General features: G+C 39.2%; 1 protein-coding gene across 1 annotated transcript in view; it reads left to right on the top strand.

Annotated features, from left to right (window-relative positions):
• The window catches only part of SEMA5A (semaphorin 5A), a gene marked incomplete at both ends in the record, with an annotated part of 362,797 nt that overhangs the window by 304,090 nt on the left and 33,657 nt on the right, over window positions 1-25,050 (top strand). Inside the window, 1 exon segment of the mRNA XM_082015378.1 lies at window positions 21,585-21,810. Coding sequence (XP_081871504.1) covers window positions 21,585-21,810 — 226 coding nt within the window.

Here is a 25,050-nt window from a genome sequence, read left to right as displayed (position 1 = left end):
GTAAATAGTTTCACCCTTTTTGTCAAAGAAGGGGAAACCAGTTTTCGCTCACCTCTGCCTAAGTCTTTAATGGGATTGGTTTGGGCTGAGAAGTGTTGGAGCAGAACTTCCCCTCCCTCCTCTGCTGATCTGAGGGCCAGTGGCTGCCGACCTGCAGATGTGGGAGTAGCTCTATCTGATTCGGGCCTCATGCTCATTCCTTACCTTATGATTTACGATATTCCCCTTGACTTGTTGCATATGAGGATTCCTTTCTGTCACTTTTCTTCATTCCAGCATTGAAATGGCACACTATGAATAAGAAGTCTGGTTTTGATTCTTTTATGAAAATGGTATGAAAATGGAAGCTGGGAGCTCTATGGAAAAATAAAATAAATAAATAAAATAAAAATTTAAAATGTCAGTCTTTGCCTTCCAACAATTTCCAGACCTTTATGAAAATATCCAAATACTCAGAATCAAATTTTAAAGCTTTTGAGTAGCTCTCTTCATTATTGTCCTAGGTCTCCATTCTAAAGAGATTTCCATTTTACAGTCCTGTCTACATCTTCCATATTAGATGAGTGTAATTGCAGTATAATCACAACTGGGGAGGCCAGGACGTTCATGGGTCTCTGCTGATACCACGTGATAACAAAGACAGCTTAGATATGGAGGACAGTTTCATGACAGAGGAAAAAGTCTTCCAAGAGGTCAGGATAATAGTCACTATGCCTTACTATTGTTTTTTCCAAAGGCCACCTTTAAGTCTCTGAAATAAACATTTGTTCCCTCTTTTCTGGAGACTTAAGACTTTTTTTAATATTGTGCTGAAGAGATTCATTTGCAAATAAAAAAATCATCTTTAAAATATTTTCTGAACCATAAATAGGAAAATGCACCATAGTTCTTTTTCTTCTGTAAGTTGAAAAGTGCTTTGCACTTCTTCATTCTGTATTCTGAGTCCCTCTACATTTCTTGACAATTGTCTTTGCCACTGGTACTCACTACTAGAAATACACGTGGTAGAGAACAGACATCAAACAGAAAACTAACCAATATTTTTGTCAGTTCGGGTTCTTTATATCATTAATGCACATGAGTATTCATACTTCTACTCAAGCTTAACTTTCTCCCCCGGCCCCCCTCAGCATACATCCTTTCCTGCATTTGGTATGCTTTCAAGAAATGTGTAGATTTACTTATTAGTCCATGTATATTTTGAACCAAGACATCTAAGTGTGTAGGATTTGAAGATTTTTTTTACCAACAGTGTCTGGACTTTTGTTTCACATTTTTTGATTTAATCTCATAACTCTGAATTCAAAGGTACTGGTGGTAAATCAGATTAATATAACTTTGTTGATAATGGTAAAGTCTTCATCACAATAACAGCAGAGAGTCATGATTTCTTTTTTTTTAGATTTAAAAAAATTATCAAGTTGAATAGACTTCTTGGACTGCCACCAGTTTGTTAACACTCATAATACTGTTACAGGCAAAAGTGAATACACCATTTATGCAAAGCCGAGTTTATTCTTAGTCTAATTACAGTCTTAATGGTTATAACAGTGATAACAGCCTTGTCAAATAGTTTAAATTATGTGCAGGGAACTTAAATACACAAACTTTTTAGTCTCCCCCTTTCTCTCATGTTAGGTTTGCCCTCCCGCTGCCCCTCTATGTGTTAAGGTTGATGGTTTCAGCCTGGAGGTGGCTTTACAGCAACTGGTCAGTATCCTAAGTCCTTTGACAGAAGACAGACGTTGATATTGATGGTTTCTTCCTTTTCACTTTAGGATGTGGTTGGTATCATTTTTGTGTTTGCTAACAGGCTCTACACCTTGCTTATTATTTGTTGCTCTGCAAGTCCATATTGCATCTGAATTTGCTATGTAGTGTGTGTTTTACGTATGTTGGATGCTTGGTTTTTGTTCTCTTTGCTACCTCTAAGGCTTGTCAAGAATGACTTGACCTACTTTGCCCCTGAGGTTGCATTCCTTTGATGATCAGTAATTGGCCAACAGGGAGTTGTTCATAGCCCCTGGGCTCCGGTACTGTCCTCTGATGGTTCTTTCAAAGCTGCTGATACTTCTCTGTGGTGTGTTTTATTAAGGGGTCTACTAGGTCACGCTATCCACCGTAACTACATGTTACAAATACCCATTAGTTACAAAATATATATCAGTATAGACATTACATCACACAGTTATGCAGAGCTAATGAAAAGTTAAAACAAAGTAGGTAATAGAGATCTGGTAATTAGATAATTGCTATTGCATGCAAAAACAACTCTTCAGGCAGACCAAGACAAGCAGAGGCAAAGCCCAACAGGTCCCGAAGCCTGTCTTGTTAGCTTAATGCAAAACCTGTGGCCTGTTACAAACAGCAGTTACTCCCTATTTACAGAGCTACAAAGCTAGGAAGCATGTTAGTGGTACAGTTATGATTAGATTTCAGATGGACCATCCATGTTGGAATGCAAGAATGGCTCCTCAGAAGGTTTAATGGTGCTTGCCATACCCATGAAAAGAATACGAAACACATTGAATTTTCAATATTTGAATCTCTTAGTAGTCACATCAATGCTTCAGAAATCCCATTTCAGCAAGGGATAGTGATAGCAACCTTGATTTGAAGTTCTCTGTTTCTGGAATTTATGTAGTAGACTTCACATCCACTGGAATAAATTACTTATGTCATGAGCTTCTCATTCTTAATGCTGGCTAGTAGTCTTGTACCATGGGCAAATAAAGATGTGTCTGGGGTTTTTGGTCCTGGTAGGGGAAAGCTGGCCATTCTTACTTAACTGCTGATTAGCAGGTAACTCCCTTGATGCAATACAACTGTTTTATATTCATATCTCATTGTCTGTGATGCCAGGCAGGCCCACATTTGCTCTCCCTTTGCCAGAAATTAGATGGTATACTGTATTGATAAAACTACATAGTCTTAACATTACATGTTGGTGTTCTGATCAAATGCCCCTCCAAGCCAGATCCTTCTGTTTATCATTCAGTTAAAGTAGATATAAAACACACAGCTGTCCTTATTGCTGTTCTTAAACTCCTGTACCTAAACTTGTATTATTTTTTTTTTAAATTAGTAATCTTCAGTGCATAAAAGGGACACATGGGACCTCATTAAAAGAGTCTCAAAGAAATCTGAATTTGTCATTCATGTAAATCCAGTGACCCCCTAGCAAGGAATTGCTTTGTTTTGTTAGAAATGCATACAATCTGTGCACCCACTTGTCCTTCCTGCTATCAGTAGAAGAAAGGAAGCAGGGGGCTTTTTCAGATAAAACACAACTTTAAGATGGAGTAATAATCATATCTAGTACTGTTGCAGCATGAGATGTTGTTCCTGTATCTCAGCTTCCTCCTGTGTTAAGAATTGTTCTCTGAGGCTAAACTGATGGAAGGGATGATGGGGATGTAGAGTATTTGAGGATGTTATTCTCATTCGACTTGAAATACTGAATGATTTAAATTTTTTTGAGGTTTAATGTCACTGAATCCTATAAAAAGTAATTTGCATTTTCTGTACTGTTGTGTGTCTTTGAGACATGGGAGAAGCCATGTGATTATAGATACTGTGTTCAAGTGTTAGCTAAATGCTCATTGGAATGTTCCCATATACAAAATGAAATGTCTGTTCACCTCTGAGCAGGATAAAGCCATGCCATCTTGGACTGATTCTTTGCAGAGTCCTTGTTTAAAAACCAAAAAATGTCCCTCATGCATCTGCCACAGATTCTTCCAAAGAAAACAAGTAGTGAACTTTCCATTTTGTAAAATCTGAGACTTTCTTTGTCATCCTGCAGGGTGATCACATTAACTTTTTTCCTTTGTCATGGGTTTTGAAAAAGCACTTCCATAATTTTAGAACTGTTTTGGCTACATCAGCTACAGTTCAAGGAACAATAGCTTCAAATTGTGACTTCTCACAGACCTGTCCAAACAGGGAGAGACATCGATGTAATCTTAGGCGGAAAAACAGTTACAAAAATATTCTTTTGCTTGTATGAAAAGTGAAAAAAAAAAAAGAAAAGCAACATTTAAAAAAATCTGTTCCAATACAACATGTATTGAAAGAATTAATCTAAGCAATACTTGATCTTAAGAGTAAGAAAGCAGAGTAATATTGCATGATTTTGTACACCTTAAACAAATCTTTAGTAAACTTACATGTGTTGTTCCTCCTTCCTGAAATCCTTTTAGGCATCTCTCTCATGGCTCTCTACTGGCACACAAATACCTGGGTTGAATCTCCTAGGTTTCCTACGTGTTGGGATCCATTAACATAGAGCCTTTATATATCATTCAGTGTCTGTGGAGTGATTGCTTTTATAAACCAAGAATTAACTGCACAGCGTGTGGGCCTCATCTTCTGTACCTCATCACTGCTACTAAAATATTTACTAAACAACCTGCACCTTGCTGAGAAGCCACTGCCTTAAGATGTGCTAGAGACTGTGACCAAAAATAAGTCCCACATTACACACAACTTTGAATTACAGAACTAAAAGATAAAAGGTGTACCATTTCTTGCGCTTTCTTTTAAAACAGCAGTAGTATGAATAGGTGAATTTGTTGGCATTAAAAAACCACATTTGAGCTTCCCGTTAAGGCTCTGTGAGAATCTTATTCTGCAAAGCAAAGATTATTGAAAATTACATTCTGTCATCTTTGTTCTGCCCTCTCCCTTGGGATCCTGTTGACTGCTTGCACCCTTACACTTTTATCCCCAAATTCTAGCCAAACAACTGCATTTTCTTATCAGTTAAACTTTAGCTATGGCTACTTTTATTTTATGTAGTCACATTAACATCTGTCTATGGGTATGCAAACTCAGCTCAGTGTCATTATCTTCTATTATTATCCTTATTGCTTTCATTCTTTTTTCTGTATTTTTCCCTTTAAATATTCTTTTCTTAGGATCCTTAAAAAAAAATTAAAAACAAAGCAGACTGCCTGTCCTACTCATTCTGGACGTTTTTCTACCTTTACCACTCTTACTGGTGTTGCCTTGTCTCTGACATCTAGAAGAAAGAGTTCTTTTCCCCAGAACTTCTGTATTTTGGTGACAAGTTTCTCTGAGTATCGTAGATCGGTGGAAAGAAAAAAGGATGTCTTACCGGCTTGTCCAAGGGGAAAAAAATAACCCCAACACAAATATCATGTGCTGTAATTTTCCCTTTCCACATACGCAACTTTGAGCCGCCTTTGAATCCCTTCCTTGCCTTCCCCAAATACAACTCCTTCTGTGAGCTTCCATAACTTCCTAATTATCCTGCAGGACAAGACTCTTAAATCAGCCAGCTCCAATACTGTAGTGTTCAGCAAACTTGTCTTCTGAGTTTTGTTTGATAAGCCAGAACTGTTTATAAATGGTCAGACTTTTCAAATTTAAAAGCACAATGTGAATACAAAAATACTTCTTATTATTTTCCTATATAACGCAATTTGCAGTCTAGAGCTAACACTTTTATTTTCCAGTTACTAATGCCATTGGCCTGAAAATGCCAAAGAGCTGACGGTACGCTTACTGAGCTGTCAAAACGAAGCCTATATTACCAAGCCCACAGTGTAAGTTCAGGGCATCCATCCTGACCTTGAGCTAAAATTCAGTCCTGTGAATTTGACTTGTGTCTTCCAGCCATGTTTACACAGTTACTGGCAGTAAGTCCTCTCCACCTTGCTAGAAATGTCTGAAATACGACACTGTGCGTTACCCAGCCCCTGCTTTTCCAATAACTTAATGTGGATTTATATACTGCTTTGATAAGCAAACACAACACTACTACCCAGTGGCAGTCTGCAGCTTCAGCATTCTGAAGGCATGGACCACTGTTAAACTTTCCAATCTCTTGCATGTAACTCTACTCTCATAACTAGTACCTATTTATGTCCCTTTTCAGGTTTGTTGAAAAGAAGAATTTTGGTAGATGACATATTCACTGACTTTTTTTTTCTGCCCGATTCGATCACTGCAGTGTAAATCAATCATTGCTCTTCTTTTTTTTTGTCCTCTGGTAAATGGGGTTAGCTGCACTTTATGACAAGAAGTGGGGCAAAGGTGGCATGCAGAAATTTGATTTGGGACAAGGCTGAGGTGAGCGTAGCTGAGTATAAAGAGAAGCTAAGGATTCTGTGTGTGCATTAAGTAGTAAAGCTCTTCTTTAAGAGCTCTTATGAATATTGTGTTAAGAAAAGATATTGTTGTTATACATTCAACTTGTTGAAACTCATAAAATGCTCCGTTTGAAAGGTGCTTTCATTTAATTTTACCAGGGAGCCATACTCTGTTCCTGGTCAGTTTATTTTCATTACCACAGTATTTTCTTTCCTGTTATTGTAGAGTCTATAATCGCTTTCTCCTTTTGTTTTCTTCATTAACCTTCTGGCTTGAATGTCTTTAGTAGTGCAGCCTTTCCCCTATATAGAGCTTAGCCTTTTTGCTGAGACTTCAAACAAGGTGTAAAATAAAAGGGCTTTAATCCTTTCCTAAGGAATTCCCCAGAGCCGCAGAGCATAGGCTTCAGCAGTTCTGAGCTGAAACACACAGGTTATTGTCAATTAAAACCTGTTCTGATGTATGCTACGGTCATGCCAGCTACAGAACAGCTCATACTTGCGGAGATGCAAAGGAAGCACACAGCTCATACTGGAAATAGAGCGTAATATGAAGCCAGCATCCAATTAGTACTTTTTTTTTCTTCCAAGAAACATCTGTCTTACCAGGAATTGGCTGGAGATCAAATAAAAAAGTGTTTTATTCGCAACCACAGAGTTCCAAAAATACAACATAGACAAATTAAACCCTTTGTAAATAAACTTTATATAAACTCAACAATATTTAAAAAAGCTAAAACTGAAGTGTGTTGTGTGAGAGAAATTGATTTATAGGGAGTTTTTTAGATTGCCGCAACTTAAATGGAAAATGTGAAACAGTTATTTAAATCAGCAGGAGACTCAGTTCTGACACGATTTTGAAAAATGCCAGGCTCCATTGGTGGATGCAAGGGCAGAATGCAGATTTGCCTAAACAGAGACACGTGTTGCTTTTTGAGAAGCCGTAGGGAATCCGGAACATCTGGGTGAAAGTGGAAGATGCGTCAGAGGCCGTGTGAGAGACCCATATGCTTTTAGAGCAGTTTGGTGAGATAACCCACAGCATTTAAAATGGGAACAGAGCCCTGCATTTGGGCAACTGAATCCTATATTAAAGATACAGACTTTGAGAAGTTGACATCCACTCATGGGAAAATTAAGGACAATTTTATATTTGTATTTGCCTGTTCAGTTTCACTTACTGGCCACGTTAAGCACAAATCTGTGAAAGTTTATAGGTAGTCTGGATTTACATTTATTATCACAACTAGTGGCATATTTTTCATATATCTGTTTCCGTGTTTCTGCTTTGCAACCAGGAAATCTGTAAAATTTTATGATATTATTTGGATTGTCTTTTTGGGTTTTGTGGGGGTTTTGCCCACATAGCCAGGGGCTGTGACTTACACCGATGCTTGCTATGGTGATTTAAGCAGCTCAGGTGTCCCCCTTTGCTAGAGGTCATATTTTCCCATAGTGGAGTTGGCAGAACCAGTCAGTCTCGTCTCGGCATCTCGGTTGCTGTGCTTCCTCGTCCAAGTGATTCAAGCTGTAACTGAAGATGGTTTTGTGTTTATACATTTGACTGTAGCAGCAGTGATTGAGGTGTGGGCAGACATGCATGTCTGTCAGCTCTGCTGTAATTTCTGCCCTGGGGAAAGGCAGATGTCTGTGGTGTGATAAAGTATTAAATTGTGCTTAAGTGCATTTTCAGTTCAGTTATACTACTGTTCACTTCAGTGTGCCTGGGTCAAGGTCTGAAAAAGAGGTTTATAGCATAATTATTTTTTTTAACCTATCTGCTATACCCATTGTCCACAGGTGCTGTCTGCTCTCTCGACATCTGGAAAGAGAAAAATTTTGCTTCAAAGGAATTTGGGGGATGGGGTTCTGTTTGTTTTTCCCCTTTCACTCATTTACAGAAGTGTGGCCTTTGAGCTAGGAAGACGTGGATGTTCATATACACATTAACTTACCACTCTTGACTTCCCTCCTAGTAGATAATTAGAGCTTCCTAATATTTGGAGGTTTTGGAGATGACAGCAATCCATCTGGTGCTGGAGAGATCTCTGGCAATGGTATTTTGCTACGTTCATTAGGCTTCCAAATCCATACTCAGATCCCCTAATAAGTGTCTTCATTTTCAGAAGTGCAGAGCATACCCTTTCTGGTATCTCATCAGAACGTGCAGATGATCAAAATTTTTGAACGTGTCTCATTTGTGTGGCTAAATCTATTTTCAACGGATTTAAATACTTGCACAGTTTAATGCATTTTAACAAGCAGTTCTGCTTTTTACTGCAGCTCCTGGGTTGGACTGGCAGCTCTGAATTAAAAAAGTTCATGGCTCTTCATCTATTCAGTTTGTGCCATTAATATCACTTACGCATTTGTCATTTAGCAGCTGCTCTAACATTTAGAGTGTTATCTCAGGAGTGGTGACATTACAGGATTTTTTTCCCCAGTGATTTGTATATCATTTAAGTAATTCTTTGGAATGAAAAATACAGTAAGATTATTAAAATAGTCAGATTTTCAGAGCAAAACCAGACTTCAGCTTTTTCCAACATTAGCTTTCTCAACTTTTGCTTCCATTTCTGTACAAAACACACTTTACAGCTCTTTATAATTGAAAGGGGAAAAACGACCAAACAACAAGACAAGCTGCAATTGGGTGCTTGTTGTCTGACTTCACAAGCAGTTAATAATTTCATACTCTCAGGTCTGTTTTGATGTATTGCTGATTAGTAGTTGCATTTTTGCCCTCAGATTTTGAGCTTAAAATGTGAAAGTTCATCTGAATCTAAAAGATTGTGTAACTGTAGAAAATGAGATTAGTGATCATCCATAGGTTGATAAAAGGATTAATTTTAATACAAGGGTGGACTGGCAATATAATAAATGACTGTGGATAAAAGAATAAGAATCTGAAAGAGTGCTGTATGACTGGATGTAAAATAGTAATAACTGTTTTATTTTTCTGCATTACTGTTGGCTGGCTTCTCACACAGCTGATTTTCCGGGTAAAAGTGTTATGGAAGTTAATGTGTCCTCAGTATGTAAATTTCCAAAACTACGTTACCACTGTGCTTAATTTGAAACTGCCTTGTGAAAGAAGTGAGCCCTTTCTCTCCGTAGGAGTACCGCCCCGGTTCCTTATCCTCAGCTCCATGATCACAGGCTGCGCAACTTTTACTGTCTTCTCTTCTTGTTTGGCAATTACGCACTGTTTTAGCAGCCTGTGGAGTTAGTGATATATGGTGGCAGACAAACCCAGATGAAACTTGTTTGCAGATTTCTCCCATTGCCAAGTTCAGGAAAAGGCACATTGACAATTATTATACCTAGCAATGGGTGAATCTAAGAATCAGGAATCTAAGGATGAAATTCTTTCCAAGTCACAAAGTAGCCAAGAAATTTTAGTGTTGCCTGTGAAAACAAAAGTCCCAGATTTGATTCCACTTTTGGTGCTTAAAAATTTGTTGAGGATCTCTTTTTACAACAAGAATATAACTCTCATTGTCTGCCTAGAAGACTACATGAAGGAAAACCTATGCTGCAGAATAGAAATGAAGGTAATTTATGTGTGAATTTCCTTTCTTTATAATTATATGTATAAATATAGATTTCAAAGCTGATGTTTACACACTAATTTAAAATGCTGATTTAAATGCTGAAAAGATTACTTTTGATTCATGTACAACTAACACATCATTTACCTTTATTGATATTTATATTTCACCATGTACTTGTCATGCTTTAGACATGATTTAGATTTAGAGGTCATGTCTTTCCTATTGCAGTTGAGGCCCTCGCTACGTGGCAATTTAGCACCTGCTTAACTGAAACCACTTTTGAATCAGTTTTAGTAAATCCATTTATAGGTAGACAATCTCTTCATCCTTAAGGCCTTGACTATTTCATAGAATCATAGAATACCAGGTTGGAAGGGACCTCGAGGATCATCTGGTCCAACCTTTCGAGGCAAAAGCAAGGCCAGACAAGATGGACCAGCACCCTGTCCAGCTGAATCTCAGCAGTATCCATCACCCCTCATGTTTTCCATGTGGTTCCTTGTAAAAAGGGAGTCTCCATCTTTTTTCACTCTTTAAATACTGGAACATGGTGGTAAGGTCTCCCCTAAGCCTTCTTTTCTCAAGGCTGAACAAACACAGTTCTCTCAGCCATTCCTCATATGGCAGGCTTCCAAGTCCTTTGATCATCTTTGTGGCCCTTCTCTGCACCCTTTTCAGCCTGTCAACATCTTTTTTGTAAAGTGAGGACCAAAACTGAATACAGTATTCCAGGTGTAGCCTGACAAGCAGAGTGGGATAATGACTACCTTATCTCTGTTGGTGATGCCCTTGCTGATGCAACCCAGCATCCTGTTGGCTTTCTTTGCCACAACAGCAGTGTTCACTCACATTGAGCTTGTTGTCCCCCAGGACCCCTAGGCCCCTTTCCACAGAGCTGCTCCACAGCTGTCTAGACCTCAGCCTGTGCTACGCTCCTGGATTATGTTTTTGCAGGTGCAAGAACTCCATAAGTTTCTTTTTAGCCCACTCTTCCAGCCTGTCCAGGTCTTCCTGCAGAGTAGCTCTCCCTTCCGAAGTGTCCACTTCCCCGCTCAGTTTGGTATCATCAGCAAACCTCCTCAGGGTACACTTGATCCCATCATCCAGATCACTTATGAAGATAGTATCAATAGCATTGGGCCCAATATCAATCCCGGGGGGACCCCACTTGTGAGGTTGCCAGTTTGAAAAGGAGCTATTTACCACCACCCTCTGGGTGTGGTCTGTCAGCCGGCTCCCCACCCACTGCACAGACGACTTGTCTAGACCATAAGCCATCAGTTCTCTAGGAGGAGACCTTGGAAAAGATATCGAAAGCCTTACAGAAATCCAGGTGGGCAATGTCCATCGCTCACGCCGCATCAACCAAGCAGGTTACTTTGTCATGGAAGATGATCAGGTTTGTCAAGCACAATTTGCCCTTGGTGAATCCATGCTGGCTTTTCCCAGTCACGTATTTCATTTGACTTGTGATAGCCTCCAGGAAGATTTGTTCCATAACTTTCCCAGGGCCTGAAGTAAGACTGATGGGCCTGTAATTTCCTGGATCCTCCTTTAAGCCCTTCTTTTAGATGGGGGTGACATTAGCCTTCTTCCAGTCTTCTGGGATGTCCCCCGATCTCCACAACTTCTCAAAGATTATGGAAAGCAGCCTCGCAATGATGTCAGCCAGGTCTCTTAACAGCCTCGGGTGGATATTGTCAGGGCCCACCAAATTGTAGGGGTCAAGCTCTTGTAATATATATACCAACACTTCCTTCACTGGCAGTGGGTCTGTGTTTGCATCAACCTGGATTTTTGTTCCCAAGGCCTGGGGCCCAACAGTGCTGCTAAAGACAGAGGTGAAGAAAGTGTTGAGAACCTCTCCCTTTTCAGCATTGCTGGTGACTAATTCACCTCTCCTAACAGTGGGCCAATATTTTCCTTATGTTTCTGCTTGTTGTTTATGTAGCTGAAGAACCCTTTCTTGTAGTGTTTGACATCTCTGACCCATTTCAAGCTGAGCTTTTGCATTTCTAACTGCCTCTCTGCACGCCCTGGCAAAGCTCTTGTAGTTCTCAAAGATTATTCACCCACTTCATCTCTGGTACACTTCTTTTGGTTTTGAGCAGACTCGGAAGCTCACAGTTAAGCCAAGGGGGTCTCTTGCTCTGCTTACTTCCCTTACCTTTAAAGGGGGTGAACAGTTTTTGTGCTTCCAGGAGAGCGTTCTTTAAGAACTCCCAGCACTCAGCAGCTCCTTTATCCTCCATGGAACTTTCCACAGAACCTCTCCCAACTGAGCTCTGAGCGAGCTGAAGTTTGCTCTTCTAAAATCTAAAACCTTTGTCTTAGTACTAACCTTCAGCGTGCTCAGCAGGATCCCAGGCTCCACAATATTGTGATCACTGCAGCCAAGGCTGTCATTAAGCAAGATACTACAAAGCAGGTTTTCTTGGTTTCTGAGTAGCAAGCCCAGCTGTGCCTCATTCCTGGATGGCCATTTGTGGTCCTGTGTCTTCTGTTTTCATCAGCTCAGTAATATCTTACACTTCCTCTGTGCCGGCCTTGTTGTCGAAAGGACAACATCTGGGGCAAAAATAACTGAATCCTTGGTCCTCTGTCAGGCGCCGCTGGGCTTATCAAATGTTAGCGGGTTCAAGTGGTGATATCCCCAGCTTCTCATCCCTTGCCTTCTGGAGGTTCCCACCCCACGATGGAGCTGCTAGAACAGGAGGCATGTTTATGCTGTGCCATATCATAATGCTGCACGCGAAACTACAGATAAGGGGGGATTTGCAATAATATTCCTGACTATGAACTGGAGCAAACGAGCCCTGAACACCTATCTACCTCCTAAACAGTAGCTTACCTGCAAAACAGTGATTTTCAGTAGAAGGATGGGACCCACTCTTAGTAACGATGGTGCATAAACAACTTAATCAGCTTCCTAGATGGACCCCTTCCCCCATGTCCAGGGTTCTTGTAAGGCAATATACTGATTTTGAGGACCTGGACTATTATTTATCCATGTTTAAGTCTGGCAATTAAGTATCTTTGACTCTTAATTAGTGGCAAGTCCCTAACAATTACATGACTGACAGAAATGCTTAAGTGTGACACTTAGAATTAGTGGTGTACACAAATGCGGAAAAGCACATAACCGCATGAATGCGGTAAAAATCTTGAAAGTAAAATCTGTTACCAAAAAAAACCTGAGTGGGGGGGAAACCTGTTTGCTGTGTTCTTGCATGTAGCTGAGTATGTGGTCCTTCAGAGCACGTTGCACAGCTCATCCATTTTGTGGGATGTTTCATAGACCGTGTGTAGAGTATAAGGGAAGGAAGAATGAGAGGAAGAATTTTCTGGCTTGGCCATGCATTTTTAGAGGCATTGCTTGTTTCCTAACTGTTAAATAATGCATTCAATATCTGCAGTGCCTCAGGAATGAAAAGAACGGGGTGATTTACAAGAGGCTTATGTCATTGTGGGCAAAATGCAGAAGGTGTTTTGTTCATCAAAAGAAAATCTATGGTTAACTTAGTAAGAGAGGCCTAGACTTCAAAGGAAATCCGTATTCAAAAAGGAACTGGGTGACCAGACAGAATATTAATTCCCCTTGTAGACATGAAGCACATCCCTGGAAGTGAGGTGAGTGTCCAGTAAAAACAAACATGCAGTCTCCAGTTTCAGCCTTTTCAGGACACTGAACTCTGAATAGTTACTGGACATGCAGGCAAGTGCCAGAAGAGACATCTGTAACCAAAATTCAAATCCGTTTCACTGAAACACATTACGTTTTAAGTATACTTCATTCATAGTTTGAAAACTGACAGTAAAGTCCGCTAGTCAGTTCTTTGACTGGTTTTGAGATATTTTCCAATATTAAGAACATAAAAGCACTGACAGTGGGGTTCTTCTTCTGTCATTTTAGAGTTCGAGTTCCCATAGTGACTGTTGCTTGGGTCCCATTCCTGCCTTAGCACTCCGGGAAGGATGGCGTGGTTGCAGTCTCCTTGCCTTGACTTGCAGCTAGCTAAGGGGTTTAAAGCGGTCGGATTGCAGATCCGCTGCCTAGCGTAGCGGGAAGCTGGCCACCAAGGCGTTACAGTCAGAGCACCACTGTTGTCCTTCTGCCTGGAAGCTGTAAGCATGAACCAGGATCCCATTACACCAAGGCCTGCGAAGAGGCAGTCCAAAACGGCTTCTCCTCTGGGGAGCTCGTAGCCCAGCTGTGCAGGTGCCGGGTGGATGTGGCGGTTCGAGTACGGGCGTGGTGGTAGCAGGCTGCTCCGCACCCGGGGTGCGGTGGTGGGCTCCTCCAGTGGTAGCGCTGGGTCACACCAGGGACGCTCGAAGGATTGGTGCAAATTGGGCTGTCAGCAGGCAGACTTGCTGCTGTGGATTTACTGTGGGTTTGCTGCTTTTGCTTTTCTCTATAAGCAATGTGCACAAATACACGTAAGTTCTTGATGTATTCAGTTATTTAAAAAAAAAAGAACAAGCTAATTTGTTCTGTTTCGCTGTTTTGTATCACATAACAATTTCATTTGCTAGGTGCATTTGAGTAGAGTGGTTAATTGTAACACAGGTCCATAAATGGAATAGATTTGGAAGAATCCAAATTAACTGCTATGCCTCTTTCTATATTTTATTTTAAATCTCTGTCAGAATAAAGAAGTTTTTTCTTCCTTAGACATTTCTAGTTTCATTTTGAATATGAGTTAATTCCAAGTATCATGCTTTAAAATGAACTATTACACTATTAGGAATTGTTATGCATATGAAATAAATGTTTATCACTCTAAATGGTTCTCAGGTGCCAATGTGAATGTGAGCATCCGAGAAGCAGTGCTTAAGAATAAAAACTGCACTTCCTCAATGCAACCAGGCTGTTCTGCTTGCTGAGGTGGAGCTGAAGGTGCTCCTACTAACCCTGTCCCTTTGAAACACTCAATTACGCTACTCACAATTAAGTGGTTTAATTTTTTGTAACAATTTACTTCACGAAAGTTTGACTAGTCTGACACAAAATGTAGCTTTCAAGCCCAGAGTTACACAAATGTCTGATAGAGAAAAGGTAAGAGGAAAGCGATGGCTGTCTTCACTCCAAAGTTTGATGGTTTTATAAAGGGATAATGAAAATAGGAACTTTGCTTATCTAAATAAAATGAATGTTGTTGAATATAGGAAAGATTTGAGTATGAAACTGTCCCAGTCTGGTGACCTGCCCAACTGAACTCCTCCAGGGAAAATGGTTCCAAATCCATCCTTCAATTCCTTTTGACATCCAGTTTACATCAGTGGAAGTTTTTCAAATTCTTTTGTTTAAAATACACCAAATTGAAACAAAAGGTTGTGCTCAGCCAAAAAAGAAATCTTTTCCTTTCAGAAGAAACCTGTTCCTTTTGGGTACAGTAAAATGATTTTCCTCACTCTATCCATCAAAATATTTTAAAAAAACCTTATTTTACAGCACTACAGGATTGCATCTGGGCTCAGCAATAGTCTCTGAAGTCCTGGTTCCACTGGAATCAATAAAACTACACCCATTGATGTCAATTGAAATAAAAATACTGCTTATAAACTAGAATATAGGCATGTCTTGGCATGATTAAAATACAGTGTGAATCTTAGAAATATTTTTGGGTTTTGTTTTTTAAGTATATCTGTGAAATTTACTATGTAGAAGATGTTTTGCTTGATGACTTGGCTTAATGGGGTTTGGGTGTTCTTTCAGGTCACGGTTTTAAAATAATAATGTAATAGAAAAAATTACAGTAAAGGCGTATCTACTGGTACTTGGTTGAAGAACCTGGCTTTTTAAGCTGTGGATATAAATAGAAACATGATCAGGAACTTGTTTTTTGTTTGTTTAGTTTGAAAATGCTTTTCTAAATGGGTAAGACTTTACATTTCTGTAATTAAAATAAATGAGCCATTTATTTTTTCAAGTTCAGTTAGTGATTTTCCTGAATGTGTTTTTCAACCACTGCAAGAAAAACATTATCTATCTTTTGGTTCTTGGAGAGAGAGAGGATATATTAGTCCTTCAGGAAACTTATGTTTTGATGTGTAAACAAGGCCTCCTATAAATGGGAACTGTTTTTCTCTCGAGTTTTATAACACTGTTACATTCATTTTGGCCTTTGTTTTGATTGCATGTGGGGGCTATCCTTTCCTTTAACTACATATTGCTCTGACAAACTCAAACCTTGGGACATGACTAAGAGACTCAAGTTCTTATATCTTACAGCCCTGTCTTGTCCCAGGTGACATACTAGACCATTCAGTGTATGAATTGGCTACATTCGTTTCTATTGGTGTCTTAATATCTGGGGGGAAAAAAAAAGTTTGGCCAGACAAACTGAAATTTAGCACGATGCAACAAAAAGCAAAAATTTATAAGTATTTTTTAATCAATGGACAGTTTGGTGATTCCGAAAGAATATTTGAGAACTAATACAATATACTAAAATTATAAGAGATAACTGTTGGGCTGAAAAGGTTGGGCTGCTAATGTTGATTTAGCTGTCTTGTGGAGATAGTCTCCCACACTAACAAATGAGAAAGAAAGAAAAACACCAATGAGAACAAAAGAAGAGCATTCAATATAGACATTCTCTATACATCAAAGAAATAAGACTTTGTTAGGAGAAATCCCTCCATAACATAAACATGTAATGTAAATGGGAATAGAACTCTCTATCTGAATTCTGCTTTTATAAAAAATTGTAGTTCAAATGTAGATAAGATTTTAGCCTACTTTCCTAAGGAAGTATCAGACTATCATGCTGTTTGATTAATTAAAATCAAACTTAAACTAGGACTAAAAGTCTCTCAGATTCTCAAAATTTTTAGGAACTTGACTAAAGTGGCTATGCAGGGGCAAAAAAAAATAGTCTGTTCCATGTCCTTTGTGAGAAAATAGTAGGATTTCTTTCTATGTTATTTAGCACAAGTCTCCTTCAGTTTGAAAAAAAGATGTTTTGGAAATAACAATTCAGTTGTACTTTTCTAAAACAACACAACCAAATAATTCTAAATAAATCTTGGTACAAAACATGATGTTAATATCCTTTTTTCATTACACACAAATATTACTTAAAGGCAGAAGCAAGGTAGCTGGTTAATAGCATAATCAATGTTTGTGTTTTATCATTCCATTATGTTTTTAATTTATGATGTCTTTTCTCATATTAACACCAGTATGCTTCATGGTAATTTTTTATTTTAATTTATCATTTTCATAGATATGTATTTTGTGATGTATGTATTTATTTGTGTATTTTTTGTAAAATTCCCAACTAACTGTTAAGCTGTCCTCTGAAATTTAGTTGTTAAAGATCTTACTGCATCTTTGCCAGGCATAGCCAGGCATAAATTTAACAATGTCAACTGACTGAATCCACTTTAAGCTGAAAGCCACAATATGGTGAATGAGGCCCCAGGTTTTAGGACAATTTGCAAAGAGAACTTTGAAAAAGTGGCTAAGTGTGAACTATTGCAGTGATATTTTGGGAGTCTGCAAATGGCCTGAAATAATTATTGTTCTGAGTCCTTAAGTGTACCTTAAGAAATAATGTACTTAAACCCATCATATAAGCCCATGAAGTTTCCTCTGTGGGTATCTAGAGAGCCCTCCCAGGAGAGCTTGACCCTATGTCTTCCTTCAGTCCACGTGCAGCATATGAGGTGGAGTTTGGCAGCCGCTGTCTCGGTTCCTCTCAACAGCCTTATTGAAGCAGAATGCTTCACTGCTTTTCTAGTTCTTTCTTACCACTGTTTTGCTGAGTTGAGACCTCAGTGCTTCATCTGAGACCTTTATTTCGCTATATGGTTGTTTTATTATTGTATCCATGACTCTAGCTGATCGAATTGCTTTGGAGAGGGCCATATTCCTGAAATCCCACTTGAGTAAGTTGTTCAAGCATTGGACAGGGTGAGAAGAGGAGGATAATCCAAGCAGAGATCATAGAATCATAGAATCTTTGGGTTGGAAGGGACCTTCAGCAGTTTCCATATTCCCAGTCCCTGACAAATCCTTGAAGTCAGACTGTGTCATCATGCTAGCCGCACTAAATGTACCCCTGTGTGATCTGGATTGTGCCTTTTCTCTCCCCCTCCTTTACTTACTTCCAAATCTGACACCATGCAGAGCACGATCATTGTTCTGCTTATCCTGGAGTTTTGTAGCATCAGATCACATCAATGCTTTCAGCACGCACCGTGTGATTTTCAATTCCTCTGTGGCAGACATGGTAGCTGGTAGAACAGTGCAGCACTCACTGTCTGTGAGAGAAACCAGCAGGATCTGCCAGGTCATTATTAGTGCCAGAACTGTATGGAATCATCCATTGTTAGGATATTCCTCTGAATTTTCTGAGAGAGAGATTATTTACTGCTAATGTAATGTAAACTATGTGTACTTTTGTTTCCCCTGCCATTCTGAGCCTTTCATGGGTATTATCTAGTGGTTAAATAAACAGGCATGACAGCAGACAAACTTTCTTATAAGCTATGCACCAAGCAAGAAGAAAGGGAAAACTAACAAATGGTCTCTACAGACACTCTTAAGGAACATCTTTCTTTTCTGGCTCATGTAACAACGTATGAGTATACCCTCTGTTAGGGTGTACGAAGAGACTACACATCCTGAAGCACACTGATGGCTGGTAGTCTGTCTTTCCAGAAACAAGTGAGCTGACATGTTCGCCTCAGATGTGTGTCAGCAAAGCAACATTCAATACATTGCCACTAGATGAACAACTTCTTGTATTGCCCATTTTTATTTTAAAAAGGGTTCATTACATATCTGTCTCACACATTCTGCTTTTCATGACCTTCACCTGTCTACACCATATCCAGTAAAGAAAGACCTCACATTTCTAGCAGCTTTTATTTTTGATTGAAAAATATCAATACAAAAATCAAGAGCAAATGAGGAAGTGAAACTTTTAGACCATTGTGACTCTACTGAAATGAACATTGTAGTAGCTACTGTACTGATTGAATTAGTCCTGCTTATATGCTACTAGAAAAGAGCTTGTGTTTCAAGATGTTTGAAAGTTATACAGCACTTCTCCTAGACTGTCACTGAATTTTTCCAAGACATTTACCTTTGCAATAGAAAATACTTTGATTTGGAAAACTGAAATATATGGCAAATGTTAAATGGATTAAAAGCTGGCTCACTGACAAATTGAAAAATGTGGTGCTAATGGACAGATATAAATGACTGGGATGTGTCTAGCAGGGTCTGCCTGGAATCAGTCAATAGCACCATTTTTATCAACAGTCTAGACAGTGATATAAGACATCTTCAGTAAAGCTTGATCATGACAGAGATTGTTGAGGCAGTAAATAATATGCTAGATAATTGCAGAAGCTAATAAAATGTATTTTAATATTGCCAAACACCAGCCTCTTGTGTGGGATAGGAAACTATATGTAGTTGTAAAGCTGTGATTTAGAGAAGCTCAGGTTATCAAAGATAAGGGTCTACTTAAGCTCTTTGTACAGTGTCATGGAAGGAAAAAGCACTAATGCAATAAAGTATGTATTAAAGTCAGATTGTCAAGTGGAACAGTGTCATGACTGCCTCTGAATGCTGTATTGATAAGACTGCTTCTCGAGTGCCAAGTCAAATTTTGGTGTCTAGCCTTAAGGAAAATAAGGAAATAGGGCAAAAGGAAGACATAGGGATGCAGAGGACCAGGAGTTCAGGTTTTAAATCCTATGTAGCTTTAAGAAGTTCAGCTTAGTTCATCGTTATGTATGGGTACTCGGGCATGCAAAATATGTTTGCAGGTATGGGACAAGGAACACTTTCAGCGTCGTTAATAAAGGCACAGTAAAATTCAGTGACTGGAAAATTAAATTAAGGGGAAAATGCAGCCTCGAATTAATTCAGTTTGTTAGGTTTGAGGATTACTAAATAGTGGAACAGCTGATGTGGGGGGGTGATAGACTCATCAGAGCTAGACAACTGTAAAAAAAAAAGAGGGAAGCACAGAGTGCTCGTGCTAAAAGATGCACTGTAATCCAGCCACTGGAGGTGACTGACTAGTTGGGATAGCAAGCAGGGTGGTTCTGGATGTTCCTGGGATCTGTTAATTTCATTATTTCTTTTTTACAGTTCATGTGCTGCGAGGAGAACAGTCGTACATATTCTGTCCTCAGTCTAACACATATATGGTTTAAAAAGTTGCCTAGAGGAGTCATGAAGAAATCTCTTCCTCTGCTGTACACGGGACCAGATAGTCTGCTTGTTCTTTGCTGTCTTCTGATGCAGAAACCAGTCAAGGTTGAAACTCAGATCCTGGAAAGGCTGATCCACTCCTCCGTGCTCTAAAGGGGTCCTCTTTCATAGATGATCCCTGAGTATGACCCACGTGGTCACCATTGTAGTGATCACCGGGCTTTAAGGTGGGAAGGGACTTTGCACAGCCTTGAGGAGTGAACAGGAGTAGTCCAGCTAAAGCCTTTGGGCTAAGACCTTGCCTTTGCCTGAAGTACCACAGAACTATGAAACCAGGAAGTTTGTCACAAATCCACGTGGCCTCAGAACATGAGAGTCTTGAACACAGTGCTGGGTTCTCTGGTGCCTTGCTGTGTTAGCGGGGCAGGGGTTTCTGGGGAATAATTTTTTTTCCAATTCTAACAGATGGAAAAATTAGAAAAGCTTTCAGACAAGCGAATTTCTTTTAGATCTGAAATAGCAACACTGCCTTTAAGCCAAAATGCAGGTTGAGAGCAATTGCTTTCAGCCTAATTGGATATGTTAATAAGTTAGACCATCTGAGAGGACAGGTAGTGAACTGAAGAAAGTATGAGATAAAAAGTCTGTTAGCTCCATGGGAAAGAGAGGACCAGGTAATCTATTGCTTGTTGGAACATGGTGATATCAGCTGAGGTGGGGGTTACAGAAGAGGGAGACTGTAGTATGTGATAAAACCATTGTTTCTATTGTGTCCATGTTTTTTAGTATTTAGTGGATTACTAAATTAGTAGGCTCCTATTCAGAAGGTACCCTTCACTGAGTATCTCTCGAAAAGGTCAGAGGTAGAGAGATCACTTAAAAACTGTCCCACTGATGCCTATTTCTTTTTTACTTTAATAATTTGGCAGTATTCTGGTATTTAATGGTTGCTTAATTTCATCCATATATTTTACAAAGCACTTGCATCAGATGAAATGTATTGTGCTCCGGGAAATGAATGGGCAGGAGCCTACAGATCTCAATGATGCTCCTTAGAAGACATATATTGTGGGGCTTGAGAATATTGGCAATTCTGCATTTGTTTCTTGGGTATGGTCTGTTCCCTTTGGTTCATATCAGTCCACAGGAAATCTGCTTCTGATGACAGGTTTAGCAATGCTGGAGCTATGCACCTCAGGGAGCCAGATTCTGTAATAGAAAACATTTTTTGTCCGTTGTCCTCTTGTAATACATAAACAATATACAAAATGGACAGTGATTTGCTTATTCATATGCTTTTAGATTCACCAAGGAATTATTCGCTGGTTTGCGTCTTCTACTTGCAGTTTATCAGAATTCCTCTTAATTAAAAGCTTTAATGTATTTAGCTACACCTTAATTGGGGCTATTAATTTATAAAGGATGCGCTTTATCATGGTACTTACAGTGTTCAGCTTACTGTTTTTACAGGTGTAATAGATCTAATTTGAACCAGCATATTATTGCTTTTAGCAGTGTGATACTGTGCTTGCCTAGAAGCAGAGAAAAACACGTTCAGTTTGAGATTGGAATGCAAAGTTTATTGATGATTACTGCTATTGGAAATGCTGGAAAAAATATCAGAGGATTTTTTTATTGGTTGACTTTTTGTCTGAGGGTGTGTGGTTATTGTTTTATTTTTTTAAATTAAAGTCATATTTAATTATTATATTAATTATGACCATTTTCTTTCAGGAATATCAGCCTTGTAACACCAACGCCTGCCCAGAGTTAAAAAAGACAACTCCCTGGACACCTTGGACCCCAGTCAATATTTCAGACAACGGTGGCCACTATGAACAACGTTTCCGATACACCTGCAAAGCGCGCTTGCCTGACCCAAATTTGCTGGAGGTGGGAAGGCAAAGGATTGAAATGCGTTACTGTTCCAGCGATGGCACCAGCGGATGCTCGACAGATGGTAAGCAAAGCCAGAGCGGCTGCACGATGCCTCCTGCTAGTGAGATGCCTGCAGTTCCATTTTCAGCACAGAGTGGAAGTTTTTGCTTGCTGGTGTTTTGCATAACAGAACTGATAATGAAAAGGAGGATGTAGTGATCACAACGGGGAACCTAGTTTGTGTTTCTTCTGGAAGTAGCTTCATCATTCAGACTAATCCAAGCTCTTTTCCCAGATTATGAGACTTGCCACATTATTTTAATATTCTTTACAATAATCTGCGAGCCATGACATGGCAGCCCAGTTCTTGGAGGATTCTGTCACCTCTTCATACTCTCTCGGGTTTTTACTGGGGGAGAGTTTGTGCAACATTAATATATTTGGTAAAAATTTAGCTAGAATATGTAGTATTGGTGCTGAGAAGAACTTTTTGCTCAGTAATTCTAAAGTAACAACTGTAAGATTCAAGCAGGTGTTAAATTAAATAAGGAGTTTATGAACTAGATAATTTCTATTACAAAAGTTTATGTTGTGCTGTTGCTAGCAATTTAAAGTTCTGTTTCTTCCTGAGATAGAAAACTGAACTTCAAAATCTTTTCAACTTCAGATGACTTTAAATTGGAATTATTTTATTTCAGAATTTGTTCTTTCCCTATCAGTAGTACATAGTTTTGAATAAATGTTGCATGTATATATATAAAAAATAAAAACTAGGAGAACTTCTGACAGTCACTCTAATTTTTTTAATAAATTTCATTAGTTATCCAGTCTTAATCACAGTGGTGTTATCAGTGTTTCAAGTATTATATTTTAGTTGTGTAATCTAAGGAAATACTGATTTTAATTATTATATTTTAATATTTATACACCTACTTTCCACTTGCATAGCTTTTTGTATCTTCACAACACCCAGATTAGCTGACAGAATGTAGAACTGAAGGCATTTGGTTTATCTAAGGCCAGAAAGAGAGAATGGTTTCTGACTCCTTGGGCTTTCTAATTCTCAGTATGTTTTGCAGACAGACCAACTATTGTGAAAATCAGCTAAGCGTTCTCTGCTTGTATTGGGTTTACCTGGCAAATTTTTGGGGGGGGGGGGGGCTGCAGGGGTGGCTTCTGTGAGAAGATGCTAGAAGCTTTCCCCAAGCCTTTCATCCTGTGTAAAACTTTCATTGAGTCACATGATATGTATTCCTCTTCGGAGGGGGCAGGATGTTAGTAAGTTTTTTCAGGAAATACATAGTAGTGAACTGCATGAAATAATAGAACAAAACCTGTGGTACTGCAGTTGAGACTTAGTTTCATACTCCATGACATCCCCATTTCAGGTAATCTACAGTCTCCAGTGTTTATTTTTTAGGTTAGGATATCAAGGCAGGTTTTGGCATGGAGCAACTCTTGTGTTTCTGCTATTGTCCTTTTTTCATCCAAATTAAGTTTCAAACTATCATTTAGCAAAGATTTTGCTATGCTAAGATTGGTGTATGACCTACCTTTCTTGTCTTAAATAAGACTTTTGGGTGGTGGTGCTGCTTTTTGCTGTCTTCCAACATTTTGACATTTGTGATGCATTTTTAAAATTTCACTAGATTAAATGAGAAAGAGGATATTTTTCCCACCCGATAGTACAGAATTGGAGAGTTAGCACAACAACTAGAAGTAGATCTGCAGAAGAATCTAGGTATATATTCTTGTCTGACAGCTGAGATGTCAGCACTTAAGAATGGAGTATACGAAAGCCAATGCACTACTTAGGGAGCAGGTTAGTAGGACAAACCAGTGCAAGAGTCAGTGTGTCCTATATCACACTGCTGCAAGAAAATTAAGCATGGAGACACCTTTCTCAGCTCTGAAGTCATGATCATAAAGTCCTCTCCTGGAGTTGGATAAGTTGCATAAGCTGACTCTTACAGAATATAGCCAGAAGTAACAGTGCCTACATTTTGTTAAATCAAGCATTCAGGCAGAGTGCGAGAGACAAGGGTGAGAGTTCAGGTGCCTGATGAGCTTGAAGATTTTTCTTTCGCTTCTGAACATCAGAATCCTGAATTTCCTGGTGTTGTACCTTATTTGTTGCATCTTGCTGCTTTGCTTCATTTGGAAATAATTAATCATTGAACCAATGTATGGGAGTGACCCTGTTGCAGAGTAATTGAAATGTTCATCTGGGAGAAGGATTTTTGCTGACTAATCCCAAAACTATTGGGTATTTAAATATTTTGTATTAAGTAGTTGACAGGGCAGAAACTGTTATAACATCTGTCCATTCTTCCTAGTGAGTGCCCTCCTAACTTTGTCATTAATTCGTGCTCATTCTTTGACTCTTTTTGGCCAGTGAGTCTTTAATTATTCTGTAAAGAAAGATCAAACCCAATCAGTGTTCCAAGTGGCTGAATTAAACAATATGCTTCTGGTGAAAAGAGTTACTGCTATGTCTCCTTGAGCCACATTTTATTTTGAGCCAGTTTGCTTAGGCATTTTCTGATTCTGGATGTCGGAACTGTATGGAGTGGAGCATTCAGCAGCGGCACTGTTTTGATCTGCTGATGAGATGAAACTTGCTGACTGCTTCTAAACTGCAGGATTGAGGAGCACTTCCCTGCTCCCAGGTTTGGATGTGGGTCAACACACCACCCCTCTACTGCTCCTTGATTTCATGGGCAGAAAATACATGGATAAGAGTCATGTAGTGTAGCTGTAGCTTTTGGAATAGAAGGATCTCATGAGAATGGAAACCATGAATTTTGGCAGACACCTTCACAATTTCTGGCTAGATAGCAAGGAAACATCATAACTTACTTCCACCTGACCAGAGCCTGGATACCGTGAAACATTCTTTTCATTATCTCTGTGTTGAACTGTAGCAATTTGCTGGCTTTTATAGAAAGATTGATACTGGTACAGCATGCTTGGTGTACCTCATTACCAAAGATGTGTTCTGCAAAGATCAGTTCTCTGTTCTTTGCAGAAGAGAGCCATTTGTTAGAAATTTTCTCATTGCCTGTAATCTCCCACTGTGCAACTATAGTCATGCCATGTTAAAGAGAGTCATGTTTCACCGTCAGACGCTAGCAAAGCAAACTTTCTTTGCAGTCTGCGCTTAGAGGGAGAACTTCTTGCCAGAAACCCACTAGACTCCTCCTGAGTGTGGCAAGATTTCTACCTCAATCAACCAAGCAGTAGCATTTGCACACTGTATTCATGCTTTTCTGATTTGATGTTTGATTAAGAGGAAAGAAAAAACCATCTTGTTCTCTGACTC

Source organism: Phaethon aethereus, assembly GCF_964289735.1.
Source record: "Phaethon aethereus genome assembly, chromosome: 2".
NCBI classification, from domain to species: Eukaryota; Metazoa; Chordata; class Aves; order Phaethontiformes; family Phaethontidae; genus Phaethon; species Phaethon aethereus.
Note: the sequence above shows the minus strand (reverse complement) of the source record. Positions and strands in the feature narration are given on the sequence as shown.